This window comes from Phalacrocorax aristotelis, chromosome 3 (assembly GCF_949628215.1).
Source record: "Phalacrocorax aristotelis chromosome 3, bGulAri2.1, whole genome shotgun sequence".
NCBI lineage: Eukaryota > Metazoa > Chordata > Aves > Suliformes > Phalacrocoracidae > Phalacrocorax > Phalacrocorax aristotelis.
Window position 1 is genome coordinate 111301100 of NC_134278.1, and position 15984 is coordinate 111317083.

At 40.9% G+C, this 15984-nt stretch overlaps 1 protein-coding gene across 2 annotated transcripts in view; it reads left to right on the plus strand.

The window, feature by feature from the left end:
* Positions 1-15984, plus strand: part of EPAS1 (endothelial PAS domain protein 1) — a 79940-nt gene that overhangs the window by 55421 nt on the left and 8535 nt on the right. For both annotated transcript variants that reach the window (XM_075089084.1, XM_075089083.1), the window contains exons 4-9: positions 676-760; positions 1269-1387; positions 1494-1696; positions 10268-10374; positions 14812-14959; positions 15692-15900. In XM_075089084.1, the coding sequence (XP_074945185.1) occupies positions 676-760; positions 1269-1387; positions 1494-1696; positions 10268-10374; positions 14812-14959; positions 15692-15900 (871 nt within the window). The remainder of the gene's footprint in view (positions 1-675; positions 761-1268; positions 1388-1493; positions 1697-10267; positions 10375-14811; positions 14960-15691; positions 15901-15984) is intronic.

The following is a 15984-nucleotide window of genomic DNA, read 5'->3' on the forward strand; positions in this document are numbered from 1 at the left end:
GAGCGCTGCTTTTTTGGGTTCCCCCCTTTTCTGCTTTGTTGGTTGGGGTATTTTCTCCTTCTGTATGGAAAATAACCAGTGGTGCTGACTATAACAGGAATTGTTTTGGGGACAGAATGAGAAGTTGTGCATAGGATAAACAAAGGAAGGGTCACAGGGTTTGTGTCTGTGAGCATGGCTGGATGTCAGCAGAGGAGGTGGTTTAGGGAGACTAAAAAAATGGGTACAGCTTTTGTGGTGGGAAGGCTGTTCTCCTGATTCCCACTCTGCGTCCTCTTACACCTGGACTGGGACATTGTTAAAGACAGCCAAAATCTTCAGAAGATTGTGGTTGGGGGTATGAGCTCTTTAGTGCACCCTTGTGAGTCACCAATCTGATGTGGTTGTGGAGTCAAGGCAAACAGGTTAAATACAGGACACAGCACAAAGTATTGATAAAGGAGACTGAGCTAAACCTACTCTTACCCACTGCACACCACTGTTTAGACCATGGTCAAATTCGGCGTCTTTGATTCCTCTTAATTCCTCTCTGAAAAATCCTGGAAATGAGCCTGAAGCGGCTGTTGATGCACTTAGTTCTAGTGACCAGTTTAATCTGATTAGGTGGCATTTAAAACCAGATAAATACTATTAGTTGCTTTTATTTGGCTAAATGTAGTTCTTACTTCTGCACAGGTGGAATTAACTGGACACAGTATTTTCGACTTCACTCATCCATGTGACCATGAAGAAATTCGAGAGAATCTAAGTCTGAAAAATGGTAATAATGAAAATAGAGAAGAGTCACTGTTTGCTTTTTAAATAACCAAATTAAGTAATTGGCTGGTAGTAGAGATCTGTTAGTCATCATAAAGGGAATTTTCATTCCCAGAGTAATCATGAAATGTTATTCAATACCTTGCAGATTTGTTTTGTTTTGCCAAATATTGCTTATATATGATAGCACTAAGAACTGTTTGTTTAGTGTTTTCCTTTCATCAAGTTAAGGCAAGCATAAAGTTTTCACTTGTGTAACACTTTGCAAAGATTTATGTGCTTGCAAGCTAAAATATAGGTTTAAATGCACCAAGTCCTATATAAGTTCCACTTAAAGTTTTAGGTCTGAGCTCTACAAACTGCTCTTCAATGGTCCATGCATCTTTGATGGTCTCTGCAGGTAAATTATCTGAGAATTAGTCTGTTATTCCTGTTGAATGCTTCATGCTTATAAGTAGAAGAACTCAAGAAGCAAAACTGAGAAAACTCATTTGCCATTTTCCTTATTACAGGTCCAGGCTTTGGAAAGAAAAGCAAAGAGATGTCAACTGAGCGTGACTTCTTCATGAGGATGAAATGCACCGTTACCAACAGAGGCAGAACTGTTAACCTCAAGTCTGCCACATGGAAGGTACCATATTTGAGCCATAATAAGTGTTTTTGATTTTAAAAGACATTTTGGTGTGTAGAGAAAGTACATTCTAAGTTTGTTTCTCATTCAAAAATCATTATTTTAGGTTTTGCACTGCACTGGACAAGTTAAAGTGTATAACACTTGCCCTCCTCACACTCTGTGTGGGTATAAAGAGCCTCTTCTCACCTGCCTTATAATAATGTGTGAGCCTATTCAGCATCCTTCAAACATCGATATCCCCCTGGACAGCAAGACCTTCCTGAGTCGCCATAGCATGGACATGAAATTTACATACTGTGATGACAGGTAAACTCCACTGATTTTTCCTCTTCATGGGTGTTTCTAGCTTCTTGAACAAAACAAGCAGTCCTTCCAAATGTCCTCTTTTGTGGACCTGGGAATTAAGGACTAGAAGAAAGTACAGTCTAGTATGGAGACAGCTTATTCAGTGGCTCACTTAATCCATTTCAAATCTCAGTTTAGGCAAAATGGTACTCTTCCTGTACTTCCTCTTCCTGCTCAGTGAGGAATTTGAGTTCACTAGGACAAGATGAGGCAAGCATAAGTTTCTTGGGATTTAATAAACTAAAGAGAACACAGGATTTCTGTTTTTGAGACGTTTTTTAGGGAACGTCTCAAATGACATGCCTTACGGACCTTAGTCACGGACTGTCGTATGGTTGGTTTGGCCCAGGATGCTATTATCGGTCAGCTGGAAAGTACTTTATGCTCTAGATTAACTAAGAATTGCTAAGGCACCCAGAGCATCTGCAGCTCTGAAATGGGGTTGCAGCCTCTTGCTCAATGAAAAGCCAACAGCCTTTACTGGTTATCTGTCTGCTCATTTTAGTGGCGAAATGAAGGGGAGGGGAAGATCTTGGCCAAGCAAGGGGCCTGTGTCCTCCACTCCCCACATGTCCCTCTTGAATGGAAAAATGGAGATCCCCCTCATCTCTGCCTGCCTGATTTCCCCGGGTTCTCTATGGTCCTTCATACCATCTCCTCTTCTCCCTGTCTACATATTGTGGTAACCATCTTCCCTGCATGTGAGTGAGCCAGAGATCCCTTCCCGTGATATGTCCTCCTGTTCCCCGTTTCCCCAGAAGGTCCTGTCTGTACTACTGTGGGTTTGGTGTGTTTTGGGGGATTTTAAGTGTATGAGATCATCTCTGATTTTAATATGAAGTTTTCTGTCTAATGAAACTCGTCTAAAATTCAGAGATGCTAGCAAATGCTGAGGTCTATAGGGTTATCAGTGGGATTATACGTATGCTCGCATTTTACACAAAAACTCACAGGATTGAGATCTGGGTTATTTTTTCATCCTTCAGAGGTTTTTTTAAAAACTTGTTCTAAGCAAGATTATTGTGTTAAACAATGTGATGAAGCAACCGTATAAACTAGCAGTGTTAGCACTTGTGGATGAGAGCAAGATTACAAGTGTGAAACTTGTGACTGTCCTTCTGACCTCTCTGAGAATTTAGCAGCAAATGTGCTGTAACTAGAAATGCCTCTGATGTAACTGTAATAAACCAGACTTTTTTTTCCTCCCTCTTTTTCATACTTTGAGGATGAAAGCATTGAGGTATCAATAGGATTTTGCTGCTGGGGGCAGGGAGGAGCAACAATATGGTAGTGACCCATTATTAAAAGCAATGTACCTGAATTGCTGGGGCCATTCAGTGGCAGGCTAGAGCAGAGTAACAGAGGATTTTTCTGTATTGCGGCATTCACAAGTCCCTGCAAGACTTGATGCATAAGCAATTATAAATGAGAATTAGAGGGACCCATACTATCCCATTAAAGATACACATGCTTATTTTAAAAAGAATAAAATATTATGCTATGTCTTCAATAGTGGGATTGATTTACAGGGAGAACTTCTCACATGGCAGTGAAATATAACAGCTTCCTCTGGAGGATTTAACTTGTAAGGAATTTCAGAGATTTCTTTTTAAAACCAGACAACAAAACAGTATGTCTTTTACTAGGTAGTTTTGGTTGGAAGTTTAATTCATGTTTTATTGAGATTATGACAAAGCTGTAAAAAGCCAGCCAGGCCAAAGAAGGAAGAGGCCTCATGCACCTTCCAGGTTCTTCCCAGCAGATCCTCCTGGCTCATGTTTCCCTCCCAGGCGGATGTTGATTTCTCTCCAACAGGTGACACATCACTAGACGCACAAAAATGCAAAACACTCAGCTGTTCTTATCAAATTTGGTGCTGCTAGACAAATTGTATTGAAGGAGCAGCTTATGCCAGGAATGTAAATCCAGGCTGAGGAGTGGGGGGAGGAAAAGCAGCATGTGCCAGTCAGATGCCTAACCCCTTTTCAACCTGCTCTGGCCTTTCTGCAGTGAAGCAGCAGGGCTGACACACCTCATTTCTCCGTAAAAGATTGTGTCTTTCCAGTTCAGGACTGCTATCATTGAGGGCAGCATGTCTCCTCTAGCAGGCTTCCGCAGCAATCTGCAGTTCATCTGGTGTGGACAGGTCTGCTTCCAGAGAGCATTGAGTTTTTAATTTTGAAGCATTCAGTTGGAGAAACTCTAGTGTTTCTGTGGAAGTACCTTAATGAATGGCAACCGTGCTGGACCTTAATAATGGAAGCACCCACCTTCAGTGTGAAGCTCAAGTGGGTACAGAAGAGAGCTGCCCTTGTACATGAAGCTGAAATCTATCCTTGTGGAAAGTAAGGATCACATCTGTCATCTTCTTAGGAAAGCTTATAGTCTGTCTGTGACAAAGCAACATGCAAAATATAAGCTGGCTACCTTTCAACACTTGTAACAAAAACTAGTTGGCTGACATGAAGTGCCTTGATTCTTTTGGCTTTTCCTCAGGAGGGTACACGACAGATGCGATATGAGGCAGGCAAGACTGGCCTTCCCTCATTTAAAATTTGTGAGACACTAGCCCATATATTTTGCCTTCCAAAAATAATTTTTATATGTGGGCCTATGACTTGCCAGTGTTTAGGTGGGATGTATTTGTATTCTTAAAACAGCTTTTGCAAGGTGATGAGCCTGTAAAGGAAGGTTTGTGAGAAATAAATATTAAAAATAGGTTGTTCTGTTAAATGCCTGCTTCAGCCATTCCTGGAGAGCAATTTAAAAATGTTCCCTTGCTCCACTTATCTTGGCTAAGTGGTTTACAGGAAGGATTATTTTAGCTGTAATACGGAAATGCTGATCAGTGATACAATTCAATAATCCAAGTAAGGATTTAGTTCAACTGCACAATGCTTTTGTGTTGGGGAAGATTTCCAGTGAGGAAAAAAATGCCAGTCCTTGTACAAAGACAATTTTGTTGCCTTGGTGGCATAGCTGATCCTCAGCGTATCTTCCAGTGCAGTGCCCCAGGGGCTATGGGTACATAGAAATAGCAGCAATATGTTTCTGTGGCAAAAAAATTCCACAAAATGAAAGTGAAAACTGTATCTGAATTTGATAGTAAAGCCTGAAACTACTTCAGGTGCCCCAGCACGTGCAGTCTCAGTCTTTTTGTTTTATGTATAACAAAAGAGAACCATACACTGTTTTGGAGGGGACCAGAGTTTTGAAAGCAGGGAGGGAAACTTGGCATTGTAGGTGGTGTTGGCTTTTCACCTTTCTCCCTGCGATCTCTTTGGGGTGCTGGGGAGGGGAGGGGGAAGCGCTTTTTGCCCACAATTGCTGTGGGAAGCATAAATGGGTGGACAGAAGGCTAAGGAAACAAATCTGTTCTGCATGGGGTGAGATTTGCAGGCAGCAGCTCTGGAGGCTGCATCACAAACCAGTTCCCTGGAAAAGCATGTGTTTTCCGTTACTTTGAAGGCATGGCTTACTTTGGGGAATTGTGTGTTCCTGGTTTCAAGAAACCCAATTAGTTAATAGTCTTTTTTACTTTTTCTTGATTGGAATGTTTTAATGGAAGAGTTGAAAAAGAAAAAGGAGCAATGGAGGATGTATGGTGGTTCAGAATATGATGGTGCAGGAAGAGGCAATGCTAATAGTGTTGGTCTCAGTTGGGTTTCTCCTAATATGACATGTGGGGTCCAGGCTGTGCCCAACTGAGAGGAACTGCGTTGTATTGTGCTGCCAGTTATGTCCCTGTAAAACAGAAATATGCAGACACAGGACCTCATCTGAGGGTTTAAGTCAGCTTGCCATTTGACCTATGTTTGGGGAATACGTTTGAATTGGGTGAGAATGCAAATAAGCATTTGAAAGGACCTCCTGTCCCTCCATCCCTGCTCAGGGGGGAAATGTATTATGGAGACAAAAGTGAAGTGATGTTATCTGAAGCCAAAGAACCGCATTTGGCAAAACTGGCTTTTCTTGGTATATGCCATATTTCAGAAAAAACATGACCAACTTCTTTTGTTAATAACAAAACTTTGATTTAGGTGGACCAAATGAGTAGGACCTACAGAGTCCTGGGTGAAGTTTTGAATGTACCTATCTAGGATTTTTGCCTGGCAGGGCAGATAGACCTGACCAGGACAGCCATCCCTCTAAGGAGTGGACAGGCGTTCCAGGATTTTGCATTTTATTTTTCCCTTTGGCCTGGGTTAGAGTAGAAGTCATGAATATTTTCAAGAGGAAATCTGGGTACTTGGCAGGACTGCCATGCTGCCCTGCTGCCTCCTCTTAGCAGGCTGGCAGAGTGCTTTACCTCGGGGAATAGTGGCTGTGTTGGGCTTTGGTTTTTTCTTTTTTTTTTTTTTTAACTCATTCTGCTTTAAGTATAACTTTGTTTGTTTGTTCCAGTCAAGACCAATTTAACTTCAATAACTTGGTAACAGTTTGAATACAGAAAGACTTTGTTAAGAGATCCACACCCTCACACACACAGTCCACGCATGGCCCGGCAAATATACACCCAGCTCTTTTTTTATGAGCAGTAAACATTACAGCAGTCTTTCACAAAGAGCCTGACTTCTCAGAACTGATGGTTCCTATGATACTATTTTAATTCAAGAAATGGTATACAATAAAAAGCTTTGTAATCCTATAAAGACAGAAACGCACAATTTTAAGAAAAAACAAAACACTTGACATAGCTCATCTCTTAGGAGATGCAGCCTTTGAAGCAGTGAGCTTTGTTTGCTTTGCCATGTCTCAAAGAGATAAAGTAGGGAAAATTTGTACAAATCTAGAAATAGGATTCAGATCACTTGTTTCTCCACTGTGCACCCTGAGCACTGCCTTTATTCCACAGGGTGTATTAAGAGAAAGCGAAGTAATGCTCAAAAAGCATTTAAGTAGTGGTAATTGGGACAGACCTGCTACTGCAGAGGGCTACGGCCCACCTCTTTACCGTGTTTTCTGAGATTTTGACAAGTTTAGCTCAGAAAACTGGCAAGTCTGGCAAAATTAAGATTCCCCCAAAGGTATTTGTGTTTTCATAAACGAGTATTCAACACAGCCTCTCAGCCCACCTGTCGTCTTGAACAAAAATTGTCATCCTTCTGATTAGCACCAATTTAGCTTTTACAAATACAAAGGAAACAGAAAACCTACCATGGCAGGAATGCCAACCAAAACCACCATACAGTTTGTTTTCCAATTTTGTCATTCCGCAGCTTGCACAAAGTGCAATTTTCTGTCTGGCGTCTAAGCAAAAGTAGAAGTGTTCTGGACTCAGATTTTGTAAATGGCCTATTGGTCCCATGGGGCGCATATATTTCTGCGACGGAGCTTGGACGGTGCACCTTGCTGGCGAACCTCAAAGCAATGCTCATGTGAGGTCAGCGCAGAGACCTTTGCCCAAGCACTCGCTGCCTTGTGGCCCAGGTGCTGTTCAGGCTATCATCTACGGCCAGTCGTCTTCCACAAATGTCTCGAGAGTGTCACGGGATGCGTGTGATGGAGGAGACGGGGATAGCTGCTTGCCTCAGCCCTGGTGCATAACACAGCATGGAACTGGCTAATCTGATTTCCAGCCCTGCACTGCCTGCAGGCTGCAAACTTTCCTTTTTAAGCTTTTCGGAGTCAGCAGCACCAGTGGAGGAGTAAAGGAGGGTTCGATCTGCCAGTTCATGCACCCAAAAACAATACTGCTAACAATTCTTGGAGAGAGGGTGTTTGATATAAAATAGTGGTATTTAAAAATGTATGTAGTAAACGTGTCAGCCAGTTTTAGGTTTTTGTGGGATGGGAGAAAGAAACGTTCTATAATTTTTTTAAAAGTCCTTTCACTCCCAGGGGTGTTCAAGGAGAAATGTAATGCATCTGAATAGTGGTAACAGAGTAACAGATCAGTTAGCAAGGACATAGAGGCTGTAACCACTTTAAAACAATTACTTTTGATTAGTATTTCACTGTTACCAGGCATGGATTTAGAATTTGGCCTGTGTTGTGGAGTTTGTGGATATTCTTTGATATCTTATTTTTATTTTTTCTGTATACTTTTTATTTGGTTGTAGTAAAAAGATATCAACCCACCACTTGCTAACTTCCTTTCAAGATTACACTAGATCTAATTAAAGTTGACATTGTCACAGCAGGATCGCACCACAAGTTGTTCTGTGCCATGGAATGACAAGAAGAGTCATTTTATAGTGAGGACACTCATAATGAACTGATCAGTGAGGAGCAATTTGAGAGGGGAATTACAGGATTGGAGTAGACAATTTGGCATAGAGGTTGCAGTTCCTATATGATAAGAGTCCCTCAGCCGGTTGTAAGGCATAGATTTTTGCTTGCTATCTCATTTCCACTGTTGACACCCATGAAGGCTGTAACGTGGTTTTGGATTTGCATTGGTGTTGCTGGGTATATGATGCTTCTTTTTTTCCCATTATCTTTATTTCCTTTTCCTTCTCCCCACTCAACCCCGACTTGGCTCTCAGCTCCTAATGACTGGATTAAGAGTAAATCCTCAGCTTCCTGAATTTTAAAAGCCTTCCCCTTGTAATGAGCTCCAAACTAACCGGGGTGGTTTTGTGATACTATGCCATTATATAACCAAAGGCCATAGTTTCTGTTTTTAAAGCCTGTATATTTACACTGGTCCTGGCAAAAGCCTCTGGGCACTTACACCAGTGTGTCCCAGCTGACTGTGTAAAGGCAAGCAGCAACTGTATTTTGGGACCCTTGCTTATATTCATTAGAGCTCCTTCTATATTTGTTGTTTTCTTCTGACGTTTCAGCTCTGATGACCAATTCATTATGAGAACTTCTGCTTTTGTTAAAAAAGAAGTAATTGTGGTTTCAGAGAAAAGTTACAGATTTGGCTGGGGTACAATTTAAAAGCTGAGAGGCATGTCAGTGAAGAGTCAAAAAAGCAACTCTTTGAAACCTGATTCAAGAATTTCCCCTTTGTCAGTCTTAAGTGTAAATAAAACTGTAAACATAAACAGAAGAGTAAGTTTTCGGGGGGAACCCAGTAAAACAAACTACAGTCTTTGCTCAACTAAACCATCTAAATCCAGGTTCATTCCATGGAAATCAGGGCAGAGAGTAGTTTTCAGAGTGACAAAACCAAGGTGTCCTGGGGGTATGAGCTATACAGTTCTGTGGAGGCGAGGGGAAACCTGACTCAATGCCTTGGCGTTCAAACCATACACAAAATAGCTCCATCTTATGTGTCTTCCTTGCTGGAGGAGGATCTGGGAGATGAATGCCATGCTCTTACTCTGTTTGTTTTATAGTATTTACATGTCTGTCTTGTAAAGACATGCTTGTGTCTGGAGGGCTGGGCCAAGGCTGTCCTTCCAGGGAGTACACAAACCTGAGGATGTGTCTCTTAAAAGTAGCAACTCCACTAATCAAATGTGGTGGTGACAGATAAAGCCCTTCCAAGGGAGTTAGTTACGAGGCGTAAAACCTGGGCACTACCATGGATGGCAGTGATGTGCTGCAAGATGTGACCATTCCTTGCAAACCTCCTGGCTTTCCAAGCTTTATGACAGCTTAGCAGTCTACTTGTAGTTGTTTTTGCTACTGCTCTCTGCTATGTTGCAGGTTGTTACTGCAGTTTAAAAGCTAGGAAAAGGCATTCAAGAGTGGTGTTGACGTGGAAAACGGAAATGTTTCCTTATTTTTTCAGAAGATATGGTATCTTTGCTTTTGAATTATTTTTTACAAACCATGTTTCCTGTAAAGTTGTGTGCAGTGGTATTTCAAATTGAATTTAGGCAAAAAGAAGCCTTTTCCTCCACCCCCTCATTAGAGAAAATCATCTGCACAGTTTGATGACCTATTTTCATTTATTCAGCAACTTGTGAGAAATCCTGCCTTGCCTGGGTACTCCGAAAGGCTCTGAAAAAGGTCTTAGTTTGTGGATTAGTCACCCAAGTAACCTAATCCACATGCTAAAGTTCTCATATAATTGGGAAACACTAAGTAGAAGAGCTGATTTTTTTTTGTTAACTGCCCTTAATTTCTCACCTTGCATTTTTATTTTATTAAATGCAATACCTAAAGTAGTGATTTAACCCTTTTATCTATAGTCTTTAAGTGTACACATACTTTTAAACCTAATGGTGCCAACCACTATGCCCCTCACATGCATTTGATTTTTGAATTGGGGTAGTTGGGAGTTCTGCATGTAGTGGACAGCTTGAGAACTTCGTCAGCAATGGTTTTCCAGTTCAGACCTTGTATAAGATATATTGTGCAATAGGCCTGGGAAAATTTACAACACATGTAAAGACATCCCTACCAAGGTTTTATTCCAGTAGTAGTAAAAGGCAGTTTATTCTGAACATGGAAATATTTCAGAACGTGATCAGAAGTGCTCTATGGCTCCTGATGTGTTTGGAAGTTCAGAATTTCCCGTATTGTGGATTTAATTCTTTTAGACTAAGGACTAGAGCTGATAACTGCCCTGCACGTGTAAGCATAAGGCTAAGATGACCTGAATTTTAAATATTTGGGTTTTTTTAAACCAAGAATAACAGAGTTGATTGGATACCATCCAGAGGAGCTGCTGGGCCGTTCAGCATACGAGTTCTACCATGCCTTGGACTCGGAGAGTATGACCAAGAGTCACCAGAACTGTAAGTCACATTCTTATTTTTCTTCATAGTTTTCATGTAAAGCACAGCTTGCGGGTACCTCAGTAAGCAGTTGAAAATACAAATGCACCTTGTGTGCAGATATTCTTGGAGGACAGTATTTACACTTTGCAAGAAAGCTTACAGGTTACCGTGGTTGTCTAGCTGAAACCTGCTGCTGATCTTTCCAGAGGGTCTGATTTTTGCCATAATTAAAACTAAACTTGGATGGTGGAGAGGAGAATCACTGCCTCTCTGAGGGATAATACAAGGATCTGCTGAGAATTTGAAAAGCTGAGTTAGGTGGTACTAGCATTGTGAGACGTGCATTTACTCGTGGTACTATCGTTCTGGTGTGCCACCGGGCTCCGCAGGAAGAACCAGCTGCAAAGGGTAATAGGAAGAGCTTGTTGCAGTGTATTTTTGGATGTCTTTCTTCTGCTATCAACTAACAACTATCTTCCCCACCCAAAACAGATGTGCAAGGAGAATTTCTAAAAGGGATATTAATTATACAAATAGTATATACTGCCAGGAGCAGCAGCAGCTTGTTATTCTTATGCCTATGTGAACTGCCAGTTTTAGCTGGTTTTAATGTAAAATAGCCCAATCGTTCTGGGAGATCTGCTCCCTCTCTTCAGCAGGCCCCACACATTTATGCATCCTCTCTCTCTCACATAAGGTGTCTTAAGATTATTGGATTTACATCTTCAGTCTCTGTCCTTAGAGTTGGTGCTATGGCTGGAGACAGTATGGTGGACTAATGTACAAATGACATTTCTCTCCTCTGACTGTTAAAAACCACTGATCTAGTGCATGGGACAGTTCTCAGCAATGAACTGCTAAAACTTCTCTGCTGCTCTTTTTATTAAAAACAAAGCAAACCTGCTAGGCTGGAGTCCACAAGCTAAAAAAAATACCCCACCTTTTAGTTACTGTGATAAAGGTCTCTGTCCTCAGGAAGAAAGTGCATGACTTATTATGTCTGTAGGGAATTGCCCACCAAATAGACTTACAGAAATTATTTCTGTGCTTTCCAGAGAAAAGTAGCAGCAAAGAATAACTGTCTGACCTTAAGGGAAAACGGGAATATGCATTAGCTCCAATGGCAAGGATTCAGCACAGCTTTGAGTTGAAATGTTACTTGAAAGAATGTTTGGCAGTGATCAAAGTTGTGTGCTGTAAAACAGTGTTGGTATGAATCATCCTGTTTCCAGAGCTGCTTTGAAAGAAAGAAAGAAAGAAAGAGGGGGGAGGGAGGAAATCACACCATACTACTCTACAGTGAGTTGTCTGGGAATGTATTTGTTAAAATTGTTTCTTAGGTAAATATGTGTTCCTGCTTTTAGCAATGAAAGGAATGAGTGATATTCATTGACAAGGATGTCCATACCCTATACTGGGGTATCGAGAGTCATCCTGAGAAATCCATGGGTATGCTGCCCTGTTGGTTTTGAATTTTTGAGATGTATTTCTAAGAATGGGACAATGGCAGGAAGGGAACTAAATGAGAGCTGGCAAGCTTTGTGGTAACAGGGGAGAGAGAGCCCTTGCTGGTTATCCCTATCTGATTAATTAAATGGGACCATTGAGTTGGGGCTTGTTCACGTAAAGATTTCTGGAGACTTTCTAGTAACCATCTTGACCAGGTATTGATTGAGGTTGCTTCTCACTCTAGCAATTTGAGTCACCTCATGTAGAGCACAGTTTATGTCTAGATGCCATTTGTGCCTGCTGAAAAGGGCCAGGTCCTACAAAACTTTGCTGTTGGGCATGAGGACTGATAGAGAAGCAGAATGAAGGCGAGGGAAAACCTAGAGGGGTGCTCAAGGTTCTGTGCACTGCATAGGTTATAAATATTTAGACTCAAACTGTTCCATAGTGTTTCTGCTAGCACAGCATCAGCATGGATGACCTTTACTGTTGTAGGCACAGAACCAAACTCTGTGCTGTGATAAATGCTGTTGCCCACAACAGAATCATCACTTTACCTTGTCAGCAAATTTGACCCTTTTTTCCTAAGCTAAATACTTCCTGTGTCTTCTGGGGCAGTCAGGCTTCTTACCAACGCAGAGAGCAACCGCAAAGGCAAAATGACAGCAAGCTGTGACTTGAGAAAACACATATAAGCCTTCCAAATAGGAAATGCCTAGGTTTTGTAATGCATGCCATTGAGATGTTGTCTAATGCACAGGGCAACCAAGTAGGTATATAGCTAATACAGAACTCGCTAGCTCTTCCTAGCACATAGCTATACAGAACTTCCTGTTTACAGTTCTTCCTGGCCATGGTCATTTATACATGGAAATATCCACATCAAAATTCATGTTCAGCACACTTGTATTGATTAAACAGTAGTTTTTATTAGAAATGTGCTATGTATAGAGTATATATTCATGCAGTAATACAGTCATCAATTTTGACAGTGCCAACCATTTAGTGTTGTACAGATGCATAGGAAATAAAGAGTCTGAAGTTTGAAGAGAGAGAGGGAGAAAAACCTCAAATTAGTCTCTTGCATAGAAGCAGAACTCCTTCCCTTTCCTTCCTTCTAATTTAATGATAAATCCGGCTTATTGCAGTTCTACTGTACTGCAGGGTTGGTTTTTTTCTTTTTTTTCTTGAGGTGAAATAACAACCTCACATTCAAGCAAGCCACAATAGTGTTTGTGTTCTTGGCTGGAAGTGTAGTGCATATAGAGTACGAAAGTCTCAATTAGTCACCATCAAATGGAAGACTAGAATGCGTTTGGCAATATTTAGCATACCCAGTTTTTCACACTTCATGCGAACAAGATTAAAATCTCTGTCTTGTTACATAAATCTACACAAAAGATTGACCATAGAGCTCTATTTTCCAATTCAGCAATTAATAATCTGTAATCGCTTCCATTTAGACTCTGGTCTTGTTGCCATTAAAGCCAATGGGAATTTTGCTATTGCCTTCAGTGGGGAGCTGAATGTCACCATCTGGGACCCGCCACTTGGTAGTACTTAGCAGAAGTTTGACAAGCCTTCCAAGTGAATCATATTTCTCAAGTGTGTCTCAGCAATTAAAAAACAAATTTTGTGTTCAATTAAATTCAACCGTGCCTTCCCCCTTCCTCCACCCAAAGTTAAGGAATATAATAGGAGTCTATTTCATTGAGATATTACTAGTTCGGTAAAGATACAGGTAATGTATACTTACGAAAAAAAAAAATTCACTCTGAAGGTAGAACCTTAAATGTAGCACTGATGGCAAAGTCAGTAGTTATGCGTGTATTAGTAATTTATGAGATTACCCCATGGAGGGATTCTGCTGTACTTTATTATATCAGAACGTGACATGCTTTGAATAATAATAATAAAAAAGATTAAAGCAGTAAAAAGCTTCTTTGTAATGTAACAGGCGCCTACACTGTGACTCTTATTGATGAGCTGATGATTAGGAAGCAGTGTAATTATGTTTCACAAGCAAAGCAGAACAGTCCAGTCACTAAAACACTTTGAAATGAAAGCCTTTTGATTTTGTTCCACCAGAAGTATTTAATCAATAAAAGTAATGTTCTACTTTGTCTAAATAAATTAAATGAAGGATGATTAAATACTCCTAGCAAGAAAACAAACAAACTTCAGAGATAGAGGAATAAACACAGCAACAATTATCTGCAAAACAGTTGTTGCATTTCACAGGCCCGGATTTGTACATTTGTATGGTGGCTAAGTAGGGGAGACTGACAATAAATAGCTTCTGTTAATGGCCACATTCACAAGGAATTTTTCTGTACAAAGAATGCAGAATCAAATTTCCAGCCTTACTAAGTCAAACCGCGTTATTTTTAGGGCATTAGTTTCATGGCATACTGTCCTCAGGCAAAAAACATAATCATAAAACTTTACATCTCAAGTCCAAAGCTCCATATTGAAAACTCATTCTCTTCAAATATTACAAAATATTGACGGGGGGGATTTAACCCTTTAGACATCTAGATGAAGCTTTAAACCCGAGCTGTACTATTGTCAGTTCCTTGGTTGAGAAACACAGGCTAGTTCAAAAATACATTTTGACTTAAGTAAACATTTGATTTGTCACATGGGTCAGCGAGCATTGTTTTGGGGGCACTTAGGATCTTACATTACATGCAAAAAAAAAAACCAAAAAAAACAAAAAACCACCAACCCCAAAAAACCCCCACAACTAAACAACCCACACTCTGATCTGAGTACTCAGACCATCTAAAGAACGCAAATGCCAGGCATCTTGAGACCGCAAATTAGCAGCCCATTTTATATTTAAAATGGCTAAATTTTCCTAAAGGTAAACATCCTTGCTAACGAATGTCTTAGTGTAGTTTTGCGGAATAAAAACTCAGAATCGGGTTTATTTAAAACAAGTGTTACATATTGTGCGTTCCTGTCCCGCTGCATTATTTATTTCTCTCTGCCCCCTTTTCTCAGTGTGTACAAAAGGTCAAGTAGTGACGGGCCAGTACCGTATGCTTGCCAAGCATGGCGGATATGTATGGCTGGAGACTCAAGGAACGGTGATTTACAATACGCGCAACCTACAGCCTCAGTGTATCGTCTGTGTCAACTATGTGCTGAGGTAAGTTGTATGGCACAGAAAAACCATGTATGGATGCATGTGCTGGAAGAAATGCAATAATCAGAGGAACTTATGAAGGGTCTATTTATTCGGTGTTGTTATTCTGAAATCCGTTTAGTCATGTTTGTTAGCCATCGATGGAAAATGTGGCATGCCCATTCCCATACATGCTGTTGAAATACACCACAGCCTCTCTCTTCTGCATAGTGGCTGCTCTGCTGATACAACAGAGTATAAAGCCTGCACTGAAGGTTTTATTGTGTAACACAACTGCTAATATGTTTTGTTTGTCTAATGCTGTGACACAGACATAAAATTAAGTAGTAATTGTATCTTCTGTTGCTAGGAGAAGCTGTTTTCTGCCTCAAAAATCAGGACCAATCAGGAGTTTTGCCTCCGTCTGGCAAAACTCAAGTATTTTTGGTCCTAGATGGGGCCAAAATAGGAAATACTTGTTTGAGTGATAGTCTGGGTCATTACAGCCTCGATTACATCCCTTTAAAAAGCAGAGCAACAAAGCCCTGAGTATTCCACAGAAGTCCTGAACACACTCTCTGCGTCATCTGAGATGGTGGTGCTCAGCAACGCTGGAACTGTGCCTCGCCTGTCGAGAACCTGGCGTGCGACTGAGAGAGGCCAAAACGCTTGTATGGGCCCCAGCTTTAGACAGTTTGTACTGCCTACTTTTTTCTTTTTTGAGTGCAAAATACCTAAAACCTATTTTCTTGTTAGTGAAATTGAGAAGAACGATGTTGTGTTCTCCATGGACCAAACAGAATCACTCTTCAAGCCTCACCTGCTGACGATGGGCACCACCTATGAGAGCGGCATCCCTGGCACAGAGAAGAGCGACTTCTTGTTTACTAAGTTAAAGGAGGAACCAGAGGAACTTGCTCAGCTGGCACCAACACCCGGCGATGCCATTATTTCCCTGGATTTTGGTTAGTACTTGTATAAATAATTTTTGTGCAGCAAAGAACCACATATGAGCCTGTATTTAGAAACTTAACAGACGAGGTCTGTTT